This window comes from Meles meles, chromosome 11, assembly GCF_922984935.1.
Source record: "Meles meles chromosome 11, mMelMel3.1 paternal haplotype, whole genome shotgun sequence".
In the NCBI taxonomy this organism is placed as follows: Eukaryota; Metazoa; Chordata; class Mammalia; order Carnivora; family Mustelidae; genus Meles; species Meles meles.
In genome coordinates, this window is record NC_060076.1 from 52,292,649 (window position 1) to 52,311,277 (window position 18,629).

Here is an 18,629-nt window from a genome sequence, read left to right on the forward strand (position 1 = left end):
ATATATCCCATAATTATAAATTTTTCTTGTGTATTTGCATTTATAAGAGTCTGTAGAACAAATATTAATAGTAGCCATGAAAGAGGCATCTGTGCCTTATTCCTAAGTCAATGTTGCTTTTGTCTCAATAGTCTAAGATGGCTCACCACCATAACTAAATTCTTGCCCAGTAATATCAAGGAAAGGAGAAGGAGAGGGCATATGCCTTCCTTTTAAAGTCCCAAAACACAGTGGGACAAAAACCTGAAAATAAACAAACATAAAAGAAAAGGACAGCTTCACTTTGCTTGTATCAGCCTATTACCCAGGCTGGTGTGGCTCACCACAGAGAGGGAACTCCCAGTTTCAACAGTTCCTTCCCCTCCCTGGAGAAGAAAGAGTAAGGTGAGCAACCAGCTTCCCCAGACTTTTGATGCACTGCATGAAGGACCTGCTACAATTTCATCTCATCCAGAGACTGGCTCAACTGATATGTTCGGAGATGCCTTGGAACAAGGAAGAAGAGCTAGGGGTACCAGTGTCAGCCATGCAAGCAGGCGCAACCTCGGTTCACAGTGGCCTGTCCTGAAGAGGACCTCATCAGTTTTTGCTGCTGAAGAAATCAATGACCAGGATAGCCCTCTTGCCTCCCTGAAGATTTAACCACTGCATTTCTCCTGCACAGGTTTTCACAGTACTTTAAAAGGATCATACCACATGATCAGGTGGGACCTATCCTTGGGATGCAAGGATGGGTCAACATATGCAGATCAATAAATGTGACATACTACATTAAATGAATGAAGGATAAAAATCATACAATCATCCCAGTAGATGCAGAAGAAGCATTTAACAAAATTCAACATCCTGTCATGATAAAAACTCTCAACAAAGTGAGTATAGAAGGAACATACCTCAACATAATAAATGTTCCATATGACAAGCCCATAGCTAAAAATCATACTCAACAATGGAAGGCTGAAAGCTTTCCCTCTAAGATTCATAACAAGACAAGGATGCCACTGTCACCACTCCTATTCAACACAGTACTGGAAGTCTTAGCTAGACCAATTAAGGAACAAAAAGAAATAAAAGACATCCAAATCAGAAAGGAAGAAGTAAAACAGTCTTGATTTGCCCTGACATGATATTATATATAGAAAATCCTAAAGACTCCACCAAAACATCATCAAAACTAACCAACAAATTCAGTACGTTGTAGGATATGAAATCAACATTTAAAAATTAGTTGTGTTTCTATATACTAGCAACAAAACATTGATTAAAAAATAAAGAAAATAATCCCATCTCTAATAGCAGCCTCAAACAATAAAATCTAAGTAATAAATTTAACCTAGAAAGTGAAAGATCTATACACTGAAAACTATCAGACATGGATAAAATAAATTGAAGAAAATGTGAATAAATGGAAAGATAACCCATACTCATGGATATGAAGAATAGTGTTATTAATTATAATATTAATATTGTTAAAATGGCCATACTACCCAAAGCCATCTTTAGATTCAATGCCAACCTTCTCAAAATTCCAATAGCATTTTTTCACATTTTTCACAAATTAAAAAAAAATCTTAAAATTTATATGGAACTACAAAAAACTGAATAGTCAAAGAAATCTTCCCAATTTTAAACTTTATACAACTAAATAGCAAAAATCCGAACAATCCAACTTAAAATGGGCAAAGGATCAGAATAAGCATTTGCCAAAGAATGCATACAAATGGCCAACAAATACATAAAAAGGCACTCAGTCCCAACAACCATTAGGAAAATGCAAACCAAAATCACAATGAGATATCACTTCACACCTATTAGAATGGCTATTACCAAATAGGTAAGAGATAACAAATGTTGGCAAGGATGGAACCAAAAGGAAATCCTGTGCACACCTGGTGGGAATGGAAATCAGTACAGCCATTATGGAAAAAAGTATAGAGGTCCTTAAAAAATTAGAAGTAGAACTACCATATGATGTAGCAAGTTCACTTCTGGGAACATAGCCAAAGAAAATGAAAACAGGATCTGAAAGAAATATCTGCCTTCTCATATTCACTGTAGCATTCTTCACAATTGCCAAGACATGAAAACAACCTCAGGGCTCCGGGTCCATTGATGGATAGATGAAATAGATGAAAGAAAACATTATATATATATGTATATATGTGTGTATGTGTGTGTAATATCATATATATAATTTCTTTCATTCATATATTTCATATATATATTATGTTTTCTTCCATTTATAATACTCCATTGCATATGCATATGCAATGGAATACTATAGAGCCATAAAAAGGAAATCTTGCCATTTGTGACAACATGAATGGACCTTGAGAGCACTATACTGAGTGAAATAAGTCAGACAGAGAAATACAAATACCATATGATGCTTCTTACCTGCGGAATCTAAAAAAGCTGAATTCATAGAAGCAGAAGAGTAGAACAGTGGTTTCCAAGGGCTGAGGGGTGGAGGAAGGAGACACTGGTCAAAGGGTACAGACTGCCAGTTATAAGAAAAATAAATTCCCGGGTGTAATGTACAGCATAGTGACTACAGTTAACAAAACTGCATTGTATACTTGAAAGCTGCTGTAAGTGTAGATATTAAATTTCTTTACCATAACAACAACAACAACAAAATGGTAATTATGTGAGGTGTGATGGTTGTGTTAACTAACTTTATTGTGGTAATCATGTCACGATATATACATATACCAAATCATCACACTGTACACCTTAAATTATACAGTGTGATATGTCAATTCTATCTCATTAAAGTTGGAAAAAGAAACAAAAAAAATCATAATTAAGAGAGTAGATCAGTGCCTAAGTATTAACAAACTGTACATATAAAAATAAAATTATAGTGCTCCACAAATGTTCTCATTAAAGAAGCAAGAAATTTATATGCCCAAAACATCTTACTAAATCTTTCCAAAGCAAGCACATATTGGTAATTAAATGATTTAAGCTTCCAGCTAAATGTTGTTCTTTGGCTGATATTTATTTCAGAGCTAACAAAAACCATTGAGAAGCTAGAATCTGGCATATGACTCACACATATAAGCACATTAACAAGCCTGTATCAGGGCTCAATCAAACTGAGCAAATACTTCTAGGAATTTCCCTTGTGGGTTTTATTCAGTTACTAGGAGGATTTAAAGTCTCAGCTCTGCCACATACACCCAGCCCACATGCTCAAAGCGCTTGATTTCACCGCCGGGCAAAATTCCATATTCAAGACTAGATCTAGAACAGATGGTCACTCCACCTCTTCTCTAATCTGGTTGTGCCCTGTGAAAAATGCATAGACTAAAGGGAACACAGATTCCACAACAGGGCCAGAACAAACATTATTGCTATTAATACTAGTAATAATATTTATTAAGTACTTCTGTTTACATGATACCCTAATAAGCTATGTACAGAATGGGTCCTGGTGATCACAATGTTCCATGTAGGAACTGTGCACATTCTTTATGCTCTTTAAGGAATGTGCCCCAGCTCTTGCCTTCACAGAGTTTTCAATCTAATCAGTGATTATGTGTCTAGTACCATTCTTGAGCCAGATATAAAATCATTAAATTTCAATTTTATTTACTAAATAAGTATTAAAATTATATTTATATAAATATGACATTTATATCAAATATTAAATTTACTTATTAAATTAAAATTCCTTGAGAACCGAATGAGTCTTATTAACATGCCAGTGTCAGTGCTTTGGGGATAATGAATGACAACGTGTTCAGTGGGAAGGAGAACGTGTGCAAAGGCAGGAATGAACACAGTACGGGGGAAAGTTGAAGAGTAGTGGGAAGATTAGATTCTAGGCACAATGGCGCCAAACTATGAAAGGTGTTAAATATTTAAAAGCTGAGCTCTAGCACAGTAAAGATTTAGGAAGTCACTGACAGTATATAGCCTCAGAGAGTGGCTCCTGGGCATTTCCACATGGTCCTAGGGCCATGTGTGCAAAGAAGAGAAGGATGGTAGTCATCTCATTCCTCAGAGCCAAATGTCCAGTCTTTGCCAATGTTTCTGGTTTGGCATTAGTTGCTGGTTGCCCTTTATTAGAAAAATGGATTAAACAGCAGAAATACTGCCAGTATCAACTACATACTGGCTCTAAATCACAGTGAAGAAAAACAAATTTCAAATTACCATTAGGCTTTGATTAAACACCAACTCATATATAGATTCAGTTGATAAAAACAACTGAAGGCAGTGTTTTAAAAACGGCATTATGCATAATAATCACTTAACTTGTTAAATTCAGCTTATTGGGCCCCACCCTCACCAAGACTTTGATGCAATAAATTTAGGGCCCTAAATTATGCATCTTATTTAAAGGCAATTTGATTCTAAGACAGGTAATCCAATATCAAATGGAAACTAAATGGAAAGGTTCTGAAAGAGTACTAAAAATTGCTTATTGATCTCTTTTATCTTTTCCTATTATATAATCTCTAATATGTTACTCAAATTACAATGACATGAAACCACAGCAATTCTGAATTTATCTATTAAGACATTTATACTCTACCTCATTGTTGGTGAAAAATACGAAGGATTAGTATGTCACTCTTCAACAATTAGAAATTACTTACTTAATTATTAAATATCATTCAAATCCTTGGACAAAAGTAAAAACCTTGCTTTTTGAAGGATAATTTTTGCCAAATTACTTTCTGTGATGAAGTATACCCATTATATTATCATGAAATGATAATATAAACTGAAACTTCATGAAACTTCATCATCTATAATAATCAGATACGTAATCATAAAATTCATTTTTCTATTTTTAAAACTTTTGGTTATCAATTCTTTTTAAGAAGGACACATTCTGAGGCACCTGGGTGGCTTAGTTGTTAAGCGTCTGCCTTTGGCTCAGGTCATGATCCCGGGGTAGTGGGATCAAGCCCTGCATTGGGCTCCCTGCTCAGCAGGAAGCCTGCTTCTTCCTTTCCCTCTCCCTCTGTTTGTGTTTCCTCTCTCACTTTGTGTCTCTCTCTGTCAGATAAATAAATAAATTCTTAAAAAATAAAAAATCAAAAGGACACATTCAAAGACTATTTCAGAAAAAAACAATAATTGGCATTTAAATAAATCTTATAATTATGTATTTCATATTTTATATCTTGGCTACAACTACAACAAACAAAACCCTAATCTGAATAGAAAACAAAAAACAAAGGCTTATGAAGCTAAAAGTCATAATAAAAATGGTTTTACATCATGAGTAATGACAATATTCAATGAGAGCGCTATCAGAAGTTAAAGAGTGAGACTATTCAACAAGTATTTGGAAAAAACGACATTTTAAATCTGCAAAAGGTAAATTACGCTCACTAAAATTAATGCTCTGCAATCATTTGGGGTCCTCTGAGGCAAGGTTTATTGGTTTGACTTTATGTCCACCGAAACCTTTGTTAAAAGAGATAAAAAGGAAAAAATGTTTTATTCCATTCATTTTGTAGATATTTTTAAAATGATAAAACTCCCAAGGTATCTATGATTTCCAAAGAAACAAAGTAAGGGATTTGTTCTAAATGGGGTACTACCAACAGTGCCATAAAATGTCATAAGCTCCTATTTTTAGAGGAATGAAGAATATGATATTGTACATAAAATCCAGTTATCTGCCATCTTATATTCAATCTATAAGCTCAGGAATGTTACCTCTTATAAATAAGATCAACACCTATGGAGGTAAGTGGATTTAAAAATACTCTATGCTGAGCAGAGAAGTCTCTACTGGGGGCTTAGGAGATGCCAAACTACCTACCAATCTAGAGAGAGAAACCAGAAAAAAAACCTGATTTGATAACACTAATATATTAATATATATAAAATAATATATTTTAGAATATGCACACACACACATATATATATGTGGCAAATTTAATTGAGTGATTCAAATAACAGGCGGGTTATCTGGGAAAGGAGACAGTAAGTAGTGATGTTATGTGATTCTGTAGTTTAAAATTTCATTTTATAAAAATTCCATGGATTGAAAAGATTTCATATATTGAAATAAATTTCTACTGCTGTGTTATGCCAGTTTCTTTCAATTTTAATTCCAGTATAGTTAACATACAGTGTCATATTAGTTTCAGGCATATAATATAGTGATTCAACAATTCTATATATTACTCAATGCTTTTCATAAGTGTACTCTTAATCCCCTTGACCTATTTCATCCATCCTCCCACCCACTTCCCCTCTGGTAACCATCTGCTTATTCTCTATAGTTAAAATCTGTTTTTTTGTTTGTCTCTTTTTCTCTCTGTTCACTTGTTTTATTTCTTAAATTACACATGTGAGTGAAATCATATGGTATTTGTCTTCCTTTGACTGACTTTGCTTAGCATTATACTCTATATCCATCCATGTTGTTGCAAATGTCACGATCTCATTCTTTTTTGTGGCTCAGTAACAGTCCATTGTATATATATGTGCTACATCTTCTTTGTCTATTCATCCATTGATGGACACTTGGGCTGCTTCCATGATTTGGCTATTATAAATATGTTTGCAATAAACATAGGGGTGCATAAATCTTTGCAAATTAGTGTTTTCATATTTTTGGGGTAAATACCCAGTTGCAGGACTGCTGGATTATAGGGTAGTTCTACTTTTAATTTTTTGTGGAACAACCATACTGTCTTCCACAGTGGTTATACCGGTTTGCATTCCCACCAAAACTGCAAAAGGGTTCCTTTTCTCCACACCCTTGCCAACACTTGTTTTTTGTGTTTTTGATTTTAGCCATTCTGACAGGTGTGAGATGACACTGCATTGTGGTTTTGATTTGCATTTCCCTGATGATTAGTGATGATGAGCCATCTTTTCATGTCCTTCTGGCCATCTGTATGTCTTCTTTGGAGAAATGTCTGTTCATGTCTTATGCTCATTTTTTAATTTGGTTATTTGTTTTGGGGGTGTTGAGTTTTATAAGTTCTTTATATATTTTGGATATGAACCCTTTATCAGATATCATTTGCAATTATCTTCCCCATTCCAATGGTTGTATTTTAGTTTTGTTGATTCTGTTGCTGTGCAGAAACTTATCTTGATGAGGTCCCAACAGTTTATTTTTGCTTTTGTTTCCGTTGCCTCAGGAGACATATCTAGATAAACGTTGCTATGGCTGATGTCAGAAAAATTACTGCCTATGTTGTCTTCTAGGATTTCTATGCTTTTAGGTCTCAACTTTAGGTCCTTAATCCATTTTGAGTTTGTTTTTGTGCATGGTGTAAGAAAGTGGTCAGCCAGTTACATTCTTCTGCATGTAGTTGTACAATTTTCCCAACACAATTTCTTGAAGGGACTGACTTTTTCCATTGCATATTGTTGCCTACTTTTTCAAAGATTAATTGACCATGTAATTGCGGGTTTATTTCTGTGCTTTCCTTGCTGTTCCACTGATCTGTGTGTTTATTTTTGTGCCAGTACCATACTGTTTTGATTACTACAGCTTTGTGGTATATGATATGCCAGTTCTTAATCATGCATGCCATCAAGCAGCACAAGTAACTCAATCTCATCAAAGATTGCTAACAAACAAAACAAAACAGAACACTGTGATTTCAGGAGAAAAGAGAGAAGGTAAAGAGAGACTTTCCCACCATAATCACATTCTTTTGGTGCTTATTTTGAAAGGCCAAAGAACTACATTAAAATTTCATATTTCTAATAGAAATATAGTTTGATTAAGTAGTGATCATGACCACATGCGGACTATTCTGCCAGGTACCTGTAGATGCTGTGGAGGTGGAGATTGATAAAACACTGTCCTTCACTTTAAGAAACTCATCATCTACCTGGCGGCAAGAGATCCATTCGCTAACTATAATATGAGATGTGATAAAAGGCACCAAAAAGAGGTATCAACAACTCACGATGGGACTAAAGGAGCAGAGCAATCACCAGATTCTTGGTCCATAGTGCCTAATAACTCAAACCAGAGCTGTTCCTCCTTGATTTTCCCAGAAGAGCTAAGGGAGGAATACTGTCTGAGTGTTGGGGCAAAAGCACAGACCAGAGGTAGAAAAAGTTCCTTAGAAGGACTTTCAAACAAACCACTTGGCTCTCCCCCCGGCCCCCATCATGTATGGTTCCTTGTGTAGCCAATGACTGAGCCTCTCTGGGGTTCCTCAGCTGTCAGATAATTTCTAGACAGTAAGTACAGCCTTTGCAGGCACTTTGATTGGTCTTCCTTTTGTTCTGCTAAGTCATTTACCATTCCTCTATCCATTCCATGTCTAATAGGCTATGGACTGGGGTTGAGATGTCTCTGAGCGTCAATAAATCTGGGGCAAGTTTCTGGTTGTTCTTGCTGGATTTTTCAAAAGAATAGAGTATATAAATGACTTAATTCTTTCATCTTAAAACCTGAATGATTACAAGATTATTATGATTCATAACTGAATTGATATTAAGAATATTAAAAATAGGATGGAAAAATTTAAACTCAAACTGTAAAACCAGACCTTTTCTGGACAAATTTTGAACACTGTGGCAAGTAGGGTAGGAGAAGATGCTTTGTGGTTTCAGAAAGCAGAAATTTCAGAGTGTTCCCACATCATCTCAAGGAGGTCACCATTCTCCTGCAGTACAGTTAGTAAACTACAAGTAATTCAAACCTTTACAAAGATGGTGAACTCTTCCACTTTCTCATTGGCTAACAACAACTTCTTCTGTGCACCTTCCAGGGCCTGCTCACTTTGCAGTGCTAATCCTTGAAGATGCTTAGATGCCGCTGTTTCAATCTCTGCCATTGCAGATTCGGTCTCACTTATTTTTGATACTAGGAGACTAAGCTTGACATCCTGCAGAAGACCAGTGATCACAGAATAGAAAATCATTCACAAACATATTGGGAAGAGTTAGGTATACATGTCAGGTAAAAAAATGGTTTCATGACTCTCTTTCTGTATGCATTTATTTTCATTTGGGTAAAATGGATGGTTGTTTTCATTTATTTTCAATAAAATATCCTGTGCACATATTGTCATGTATTTATCATCAAAGTTATTTATATTTCTAAAAATTATAAAGACATCATTAAAGGCATGGAAGCTATTTTAGACCAAAAGATCTCACAAATCAAATAGAAATATTTAATTAGTTTCTAAGGTTAGGTGGGTCCAAAAAATTTATAGCCACTTAGGCCAGTTCTTAACAATAGTGTTCATTTAAAAGACATTATCAAGACACAAAATCTGTTTCTCTAATATAGCACTACCTTTAATGTTAAACAAATTTTGTTTCATGTAGAGATAGAAATGTACTTTGCAGTTATCTGAAACAATTAAGTTGCTCATAATAGTTTAGGGAGAAAAAAAATGAGGACTTTAAAAATTAAAAAGATACAGTAACATTCCATTTCTAAGCTAACACATCCAAAAAGTGTACCTTTTTTTCTAATTCCTCTTTAGTTTTTTGATACATCTGTTCATATTGTGACTTCTCTTTCACTGCAACACTGAGTCTCTGCTTTAGTGAATCAATTGATACCTTCTTGTTGGAACATTCTTCAGTTAGTGTCTTCACCTACAGCAAAAGCGTAAAGGTTAACTATTATCTGTTAAGGCATCCTAGTGATAAACTCCATTTGTTTAAACAGAAACCAAACGAATTCATGAATAAGTCCAATTTCTTTATTCTCTCATAAATGATATCAAATTTAAATAAATAAAAGTTTAAAAATACACAACATCAAATTCAAGTATAAGGTTTGTAGCACTCACATCACAAACGAGACGAAAACCCTTACATCATTAAAAAACGAAAAATGCACGAAAAGGTATGAATGTTGGTATGTATGGTCTGCCTAATAATACAGTACTAATTTTAACTATGTTTCCTTTCATTACTAACCGAAACTTCCTTAAGTAGGGGATGGTTGTCTCTGATTCTTAAGCAAGCTGAGTCATGGGTAACTTTCAGTTATAACCATGTAACATGTACTTTTTAGGATAAAATTAAATAAGTGCTACAACATACTAATTATACATTTGAAAGAAGAAATAGTTTCTTTTTATTCAGTTAATGCCACTAAAGATACGTAATTACTTATAAAAATATTCTAAGGCCGTATCTGGAATGATATCAGGAATGAAAGTTTGAAATCAGCAGTATTTAAATGACAACACTGAAAAAAAGAACCTATAGGAAGTAATTATAACATACGTGGATGTGCGGAGGAGAAAAAGAAAGAAAATCCATGTGCATTTGTCTTGCTCATGTAAAATTTTCTCTCTTAAATCCACTTGAGCTAACAGATACTTACATTTTTATTTCCAACAAGGAAAGTAAGGGAGATGCTCTCTCTGGAGTGGATAACATTTAGTGAATGCCAAAGCACAAGCTGCTTTATGAGTTGTGCAAATAGCACCTTACAAACAAAACAAAACAAAACAAAACAAAAAAAATCTCTTAGTCAGCAAATTGCTGATTTCCACTTTGGGGTCAGATATACAACTGTGTTAAATACCACTCTCTTTCTAAGTACACTGAATTAAGTGTACAGAAGGAAAAAGTACACTTAAAAAATTTTGGTGAGTACATTTTTTTAAAGAACTTCTAGTAGTTGGTTATCACCTTTTTCATTTAAAAATATATGCTTCATTCAAGCATTTTAAACGTTAGCAAACTAAATAAAGCAAATAAATAATTCTGAATTGTACAAAGAAACATCGAAGGTTTTTAAATTTAAAGTTGATTATCTTCTCATGATATGTTCACAAATATAAAGAGAATGTGTGGCTACGTTATGTATGAGATTTGAGTCTTGAATTTTAAAACAATGTACTTTCAGAGCAAGTAATGTAATTATGTAACAGTATACATATTTTACGAATATTTTCTATAAATTTATTAAGATTGATACTCAAGAGTATTAATAAATAAGAGGGCAGTGATTTTTTTTCAACGTCAGAGAACATAAAAGCTGATACCTTTTTTTCAAGATTTTCTAACATTTCATTAATACTCTCATTACTTTCCAGATTTACTTTCTGTCGAAATTTCAAGTCCTCTATCAAATGTCTTTTCATGGTTATATCCCTCTCCATTCGGGACATCCTTGAAAGGGAAAAAAGACGTTTTATAGAGATGATAGAAAATACTTCAACAATGATTATATGATTACATGATAATCTTACATACTATCCAGTGCTATACCTCTTGCTAATTTTTAAATGCTATCTGATATTAATTGCAAATAAGATAATTACATGAGAAGAAATATTGCTCTATTAATACTTTGAGTTTTTATAAAATTTATAATCCAATTGTTACTGGTAATTATAGTATTATATATACATTAAGACATAAAAACTAGGATAACTGAGATTGACAAAATTTATGAAAAATTAAAGTCATTATATCTAAATTATATTCTTGCATTGCTATCAAAAATCAAACTGAAATTTGGAGATCATGAACAAGCCTAACACTGACAGGAAACAATTCTATACAATAATAAACAAATATAAAATCTCATAGTGGCATATAGAAACACAATAACCTTGGGCATGGTATCTTCTAACTTAATATCATTTATGACTGAACTGACCTATCAGTGTAGCTTCACAGATAAGCTGTGTGTAACGGCAGCTGCAATGACGACTACTACTGGTCCTATGGAATAGTGACAGGCAACATCTGCAGCGTACCTGCTGTGTGCCAAGCTCTGTTACAAGTGCTCTACACACAGTCGTTCAAGCCTCACAAGAATTTTATGAGTGAACGTTATTAATCTGTGATATGGAGCTAGCAGGTCAAGGAGCCAGGATTCAAAGAATGTGTCTCTAGAGACTTCACTCTTATATAGTAAACAAGACTGCTTCTGAGGCTCATAAATAAACCTGGAGATATTTTGTTTAAAAAATTAACCAATCTTTTAGTCTAGTAGTTTCATCTGTTAGTATCACTTCTAAGTTATCTTCACTTAAATGTGGTATACATGTATGTACAGTAGATAGATATATTTCTCAAACTATCAACAACAGATTGGAACTCTATCTAAACATGTAATCACCCCTAAGCTGTAATAATATATCTATAAAAGATATAGAAAGGAAATCATTTTGATTCAGTGCGATAGAACATTTCAAACTCCTTTTTGCTAATAAACACATGAAGTACAAACTTTTATAATCTTCCTTCTAGAGAAAAGTGAAACTTTCCTTTTTTTCCACCTTAGCTCTATAAGTTTAGGCATTAAATCCAATAAAAGATCAATCTACATATATATTTTTGTCCAAATAATTACCACATTCATAAGTTTTCTGTTTGTAGTCTTTAGGTAATTAATTTATATATATTCAAAATTAAGCATTTAAGAACGAAAATCTAACTTTAAATATTCTTACTCTAAATAAAAAACAGTAAATAGTCTGCCATCAACCATGCTTATAGGTACTATTCTTTAAACTTTCTTCTTATTGAGGTTTAAACATGAACTAAGGAAGGAAAAACTTCATTTTGAACATGCGATATTATTTCTTGGGTTGCAATGTTTAATAGAGTTCACTACCACTAGGTGGCACCAAACACAATGGATAAAAATATCAAGAACATACTTTTCATGCATCTCCTTTATGTGTTCTTCTTTTGCTAGAAGTTCAAATTTCAGAGACTTCACATTTGATGACTGTTTAGTGAGTTCATTAGTCGCATTCTAGATTAAAAATACACATAAAATCAAATACACCTTTCAGTCTTTGGTGGAATGCAGCATACAAATAAATACCATTCTCATGAAGAGTATTAAATTTGCAAAATTATGCTTATAATTAAGAAGGACATTTTATTATTTTTAAATGCTTTATTTTATGTTTTAATAGAAGTACTATGGTACACTAAAATTTTTATATAACATACCAAAACCACAGAAGAATGTCATTGTATAACAACTGTAAAAAGCACATACCCAAAATACACGTATGGGAAAGAAACATGGACTGTTTTTATAAAATGTATATGTGCATGTGATTAATTTAGCATTTTAATGGGCTAATAAGATCACTTAAAATGAATGGTGGGTTTACTAAGAACCCATAACAGACCAAATATGGTCATAAATGCTCTGCAGCTCCTCCCATTAGGAGGTAAGATTCATCTTCCAACCCTTTCAGTCTGTCTGGCCCGTGATTTGCTTTGTCGAAAAAAAAAAAAAATGTGGCAGAAATGACATTACGCAAGTGCCAGATCCTGGGCCTCAACCCTTGCAGCTCGCACTTTTGCGCTCTCAGAACACTGCCTGGGATCGCCTTGCAGGGAAGACGGAGGAAAGACTGTGTGGAGAAGTAGGGAGGTACCCGGGCAGCCGGTCGCAGATAGGCTGTGAGTAAGGTTATCTTGGAACTTCTGGTCCAGATAAATCCTTGAGTTAAAAGAGTGCAACAGGCACAAGAGAGAACGCAAAAGACAGAAGCAAAAAACCTGCCCAGTCCAACCCACTGGATCTTAAGAATAAACTGCTACTGTTTTGAGCTGCTGCATTTTAGGATTTGTATGACAGTAACAGATAACTGATAGGGAACTTTACTAATACTAAATACTTCCTTACTTCAATTTATTACTAGTACTACTTATTATTCAAGTTTCTATGCACAAACATCAGTTTTTCAAAGCAGAACAGCTTTGTGGTATTTGCTGACTGCACAGCCCAGGAGCCAGAGGTAGTAAATGGAGTGTCAGGAACCCTAACTTTTAATTTGGACTCAAGTTCCAAGTAAACATGTAATCTGAGATATTACCTAGTATTTTTGATATTATAGTTTCCCTATCTAAAAGATAGTGTTAACATACATTAATTCGTTAAAATTTTTAAATATTAAATTAATATCAGTAGAATAAAATGTGATAGCTTTAAAAGTATTTGGAATAGTTATTTTGCTAATCTTTCTAGTAATTACAATCATTTGTGTTAGAACTATTCCCAGCTTTGACTGTCATACTAAATATAAAATATAAATTTGAAAAGATGAAACCATTAATCACATCATATAAATGTGAGTCAAATTCATTAGTCAGACTTCAAAATATCTCAGTGGTACAGCATATCTAAATACAAAATTTGATATAATTTTTAATTTTTACAATAAATACGGAAATTTTCTTAAAAATTTAAGACTATGTCAAAATGGCAAGTGTACTGAATGTGAAAAATTTTGATTAAGTGGGGACACCTGGATGAGTCATCATTTAAGTGTCTGACTCTTGATTTCGGCACAGGTCATGGTCACAGGGTTGTAGGATCAAGCCCCATGTCATGCTCTGCAGTGGAGCTTGCTTAAAATTCTTTCTCTCCCTCTCCCTCTGTTTCCCACTTCTCCAATTTCTCACTCTTTCTCTAAATAAATAATATACAAGTTAAAAAAAATTTTTTTTTGATTGTGTAATGCAATCTAAATTTCTACCACATTTGACATGCATTGTCAGAATAAGATATTATACACTAGTGAATTCAGCAGATAATTGAAGCTTTTTGCTTCTACCATTAATTTTCAATTCTCTCTGGAATGATTGTTCACTCACTTAGAAACAAGAACATCCATACCTACATGAAGCACTATAATTGTGATACTTAAATATAGTGATATTACATTATAAATATTATCACTGTATTAATTATATATGTTAACTTGCTATAGTAAGTCATCACTATATCATTATATTGTCATGCCTTTTGGAACTATTATGATATAAATGGCTACTGACCCTTACTCTAAATAGTTCCAGACTGCTGTTTTTCTAATTTTGTATTTTTACCTTAATATTTTCATAGTTTCTTTTTTTCTCTGTCAATCCCTTGGCCATCCATATTCCTGCCTAAAAACAATTGTCTGCTACTTTATTTAGTATGCGTGCTTCTAATCTTTTGAGGTCTTTTCTGCTGAGAAGTTGAACAAATAGACTTATTGGAGCTGTATTTAAAATAAAAGATAACTGGTGGTAAATGAAGCCTGACAGTATCTTCAATGGAATAAATTAAGTGAATTTTAAGGTAGCTGTTGGATTCTTTTCTGTTTTTAGACTTAAGGCTATTATTTTAGGTGACTGAAAATGCTGTAAGTCTGATTTCTGGAGAGTTGAGGGATTACTGAATTATAGTAAATAAAACAACACCAGCTTGATATATACTTCTGCCAGAATCTCTAAATCTCACAGCCATTTCATTTGATCCTTAAAAATCCTTATGAAGTGGGTAGAAAGGTATCCCTGCTTTAGACCTCTGGAGAAATTATTTCCTCAGTCTGGTCCCATAAGAAGTTAAGGCACAAAGAGTGATCAAAACCCAGGGCCTCTAATATTTTCCATTTCTACTATACAATACTTATCTGCAGCATGACCTCAAATCTGGAGTAAAACATTTATTTCAAAAATGTCACAATGGTAAGAATCCATCATGGTTAGAGCTTTCCTGCCTAAGTTTATTAAAAGTGGGTTTTTGTTGTTGTTTGTTTATTTGTTTTTAAACTGCAGAGTGTCTGAGTAAAAGCATGGACTCTGAAGTCAGAGGGACTGAGTTCTAATTTCGGTACTATCTCTTAGTAGCTCAGTTGACCTTGGAGAATTAATTTATCCTGTGTCTTTGCTTTCTCAGCAGTAAAATAGAGTAATAGATTTTATCTCACAGGACAGAAATGAGGTTTGTTTTTTTTTTAAAGATTTTTATTTACTTATGAGAGATAGAGAGAGAGTGACCATGAGCATAAGCAGGTGGGGAGGAGCAGAGGGACAGGGAGAAGCAGATTCCCCACTGAAGAGGGAGCCCAACACAGGGCTTGATCCCTGGACCCTGAGATCATGGCCTGAGCTGAAGGCAGGGCCTTAATGTCTGAGCCAACCAGGCACCCCTAGAAATGAGGTTTAAACGAGTTAATATTTGTAAAGGACTTAGAACCAGCCTGGCAATAGTTTACCTATAAAGGAACAGCAGTTTAAAAGCTATGATGCTTCATTATTGACTTACTGGAAAACTGGAAAAGAACTTGGTCTACCCCAAAGGAATGCTTTCAACACTCAGGAAGTCAAAGAACCACAAATATAAACTGAATTACTAGTAAATTCAAATTTTATAAATAACTATAAATGCACTAAATATAAATAACACACACACACACACATACCATCTACTGGAAGGAATTTGTACATACCTAAATATTTGGTTATCTATCTATCTATATATAGTTGGATACCTTGAAGAAACATGTGTAACAGAGGTGAAAATGAGGATACAGAAAATACACATGAGCAATGAAATGATACTCAATACACCATGTGTATCTGAGAGGTATACTTAAGAATTTACACAGAAAAGACTAAAATTACTTGGATAAAATTTTTAAAGATCCATGTAAACCTTTAATATACTCAAACCTAATGAGTTTCTTCTTAATTAGGCATAAAAACATCAACAAGAAAGTTTTTTTGTTTTTTTTTTAGAAAATTATTATGTTAGCAAGTTGTTAATCTGCCATGGGTTGAATTGTGTCCCTTCAAAATTTGTATGTTAAAGTCTTAACCCCAGTACCTCAAGATGTGACTGTATTTGGATAAGGCCCTAAAGAAGTAATTAAGGTAAAATGAGATCATATGGGTGGACCTTCACCCTACATGACTGGTATCCTTATTAGAAGAGGAGAGCAAACACAGATCACACAGATGCAGGACTGACCATAAGAGGTACAAGTTAATGAGAGAACCTACGACCTATTGATACCTTGATCTTGGACTATGAGGAAAAGAAATTCCAATACTTAAGCCATGCAGTATGTGGTATTTTGTTAGAGAAGACCTAGCAAATTAACAGAATATCAAAACAGATTTGTAGTAACAGAGTGTATTTTACACCTTAAGGTACTGGTCTTCTAAGATACTTCCATATTAAAACATGAAACAAGGCAGAAGTAAAGATTTATCCTTTCTGTCCCTATGTAGCCTGGTCAGTGTCCTAGGACTCCAGGCTAGATATGGACACTTCACTTCAAACATACATCGAGTATGACCTAACTTGCTCCAGGCATTCTCATAGTCTTATCTTTGTGACTCACACATTCCTCCAAAGTGAAGAGAGATTTATATGTGGGTGAAAACTTACACCATGGGAAACCATAAGGTAAACAACTTACAGATACTGATATGGGTCTATTATTTCCAAAGTTATGTTAGATGATTTCATAGTATATAAAACCAAGTAAGTAAAACATAAATCAATGTAAAGCTATTAACCACTTTAAAAATTTAAGAAATCAGATTAGGTATTATTGGATCCAACATTCTATTTTATCTTGGTGAAAACTAAAGTTATATTAGGAGCATGAATGTTTAATTTACAGAACTGTGAATTAGTCTCTGTAGCAGATACAGATAAGATCAAAGAATATGTCAAAGATTTTTTCTGTAAGAAACCTAACACTGAAATAGTTTTAGTCTACTTTTTACAAACAAATGCATTTTAAGAAAAGATGTTATGCACCAAAGCTTGCACTACTATTTTTTCTCATATTTCTATTATGTAAGGTATTTAAACTTATGAAATGTAGTGGGTGAGGCAAGTTCTGCACATAAAAACTCTGAAGAAGATGGTATTTAGGAAATATCTAAATTAATGCCACTGTGTATATCTATTATTAACAAAGCAAAATATTTTCAAGTAATGATACATTCATTTACTTTAAACTTTATCCTCCTATTTTATCTTCTTAGTAACCCTTCATTTAAAGATACTTTTGGAGTACACACCTATCATATTTTGAATTAAAAACAACCGAATCTGTTTGATAATTCAATATGCTAATGCCCTTTTAGCAGCCATAGTTACTCCATTCCTAATGGACTCTGTGCATTTCCAACTAGAACTTTCTTTCTAGTGACTCTCACTATAGTGATGGTCCCACATACAGTGTCCTTAGAGCTCCCAGCTAGCAAAACCCACCGAACAAAATAATTATGTGAGGAATAAATGAGCTTGTTTTAAACAGTATGAAAATAAACTTTCCAATTAAATATCACAGATCTTGTTTTTTACAAGGTAATTCTACTTAAACTAAGGTCAGCCTTATTTTTAAGTTGTTGATAGTTTCAACTGGACTTAGTATTCTTTTTTTTTTTTTTTTAAGATTTTATTTTATTTATTTGACAGAGATCACAAGTAGGGAGAGAGGCAGACAGAGAGAGAGAGAGGAGGAAGCAGGCTCCTTGCCAAGCAGAGAGCCCAATGCAGGGCTCGATCCCAGGACCCTGGGATCATGACCTGAGCGTAAGGCAGAGGCTTTAACCCACTGAGCCACCCAGGCGCCCCTGGACTTAGTATTCTTCACAAAGAAAAGAAACACAGCTTTTTACTCTTATTCTCAGGTTTAACTTGCTAAAATATATCAAACTAACCACTTTCACCCTATGTTTCTCTCTCCCTCCATAATTTCCCTCCTCCTTTCTCATCTCCATCCAACAAACACCAAATTTAAACACTAGCAACTGTATAGAGGGAAACAATTCTATTTATGTTGATACACTAAAGTTTGAAAGGAATTCTGTTCAGTGGAAGGAGGGATGGAGGTTAGAGGGGAGTTCAGTAGTGAAAGAGAAATGACAATGGCTAGTTT

The 18,629-nt window shown here is 33.9% G+C and overlaps 1 protein-coding gene across 8 annotated transcripts in view; it reads right to left on the reverse strand.

The window, feature by feature from the left end:
* CNTLN (centlein) overlaps positions 1-18,629 on the reverse strand; it is a 299,263-nt gene that overhangs the window by 25,146 nt on the left and 255,488 nt on the right. For 6 of the 8 annotated variants that reach the window (XM_046023817.1, XM_046023821.1, XM_046023820.1 and 3 more), the window contains 5 exons: positions 12,597-12,694; positions 10,968-11,094; positions 10,301-10,405; positions 9,424-9,561; positions 8,652-8,837 (listed from right to left, as the gene is read on the reverse strand). In XM_046023817.1, the coding sequence (XP_045879773.1) occupies positions 8,652-8,837; positions 9,424-9,561; positions 10,301-10,405; positions 10,968-11,094; positions 12,597-12,694 (654 nt within the window). The remainder of the gene's footprint in view (positions 1-8,651; positions 8,838-9,423; positions 9,562-10,300; positions 10,406-10,967; positions 11,095-12,596; positions 12,695-18,629) is intronic. The other 2 variants (XM_046023819.1, XM_046023818.1) reach the window with 1 other exon arrangement.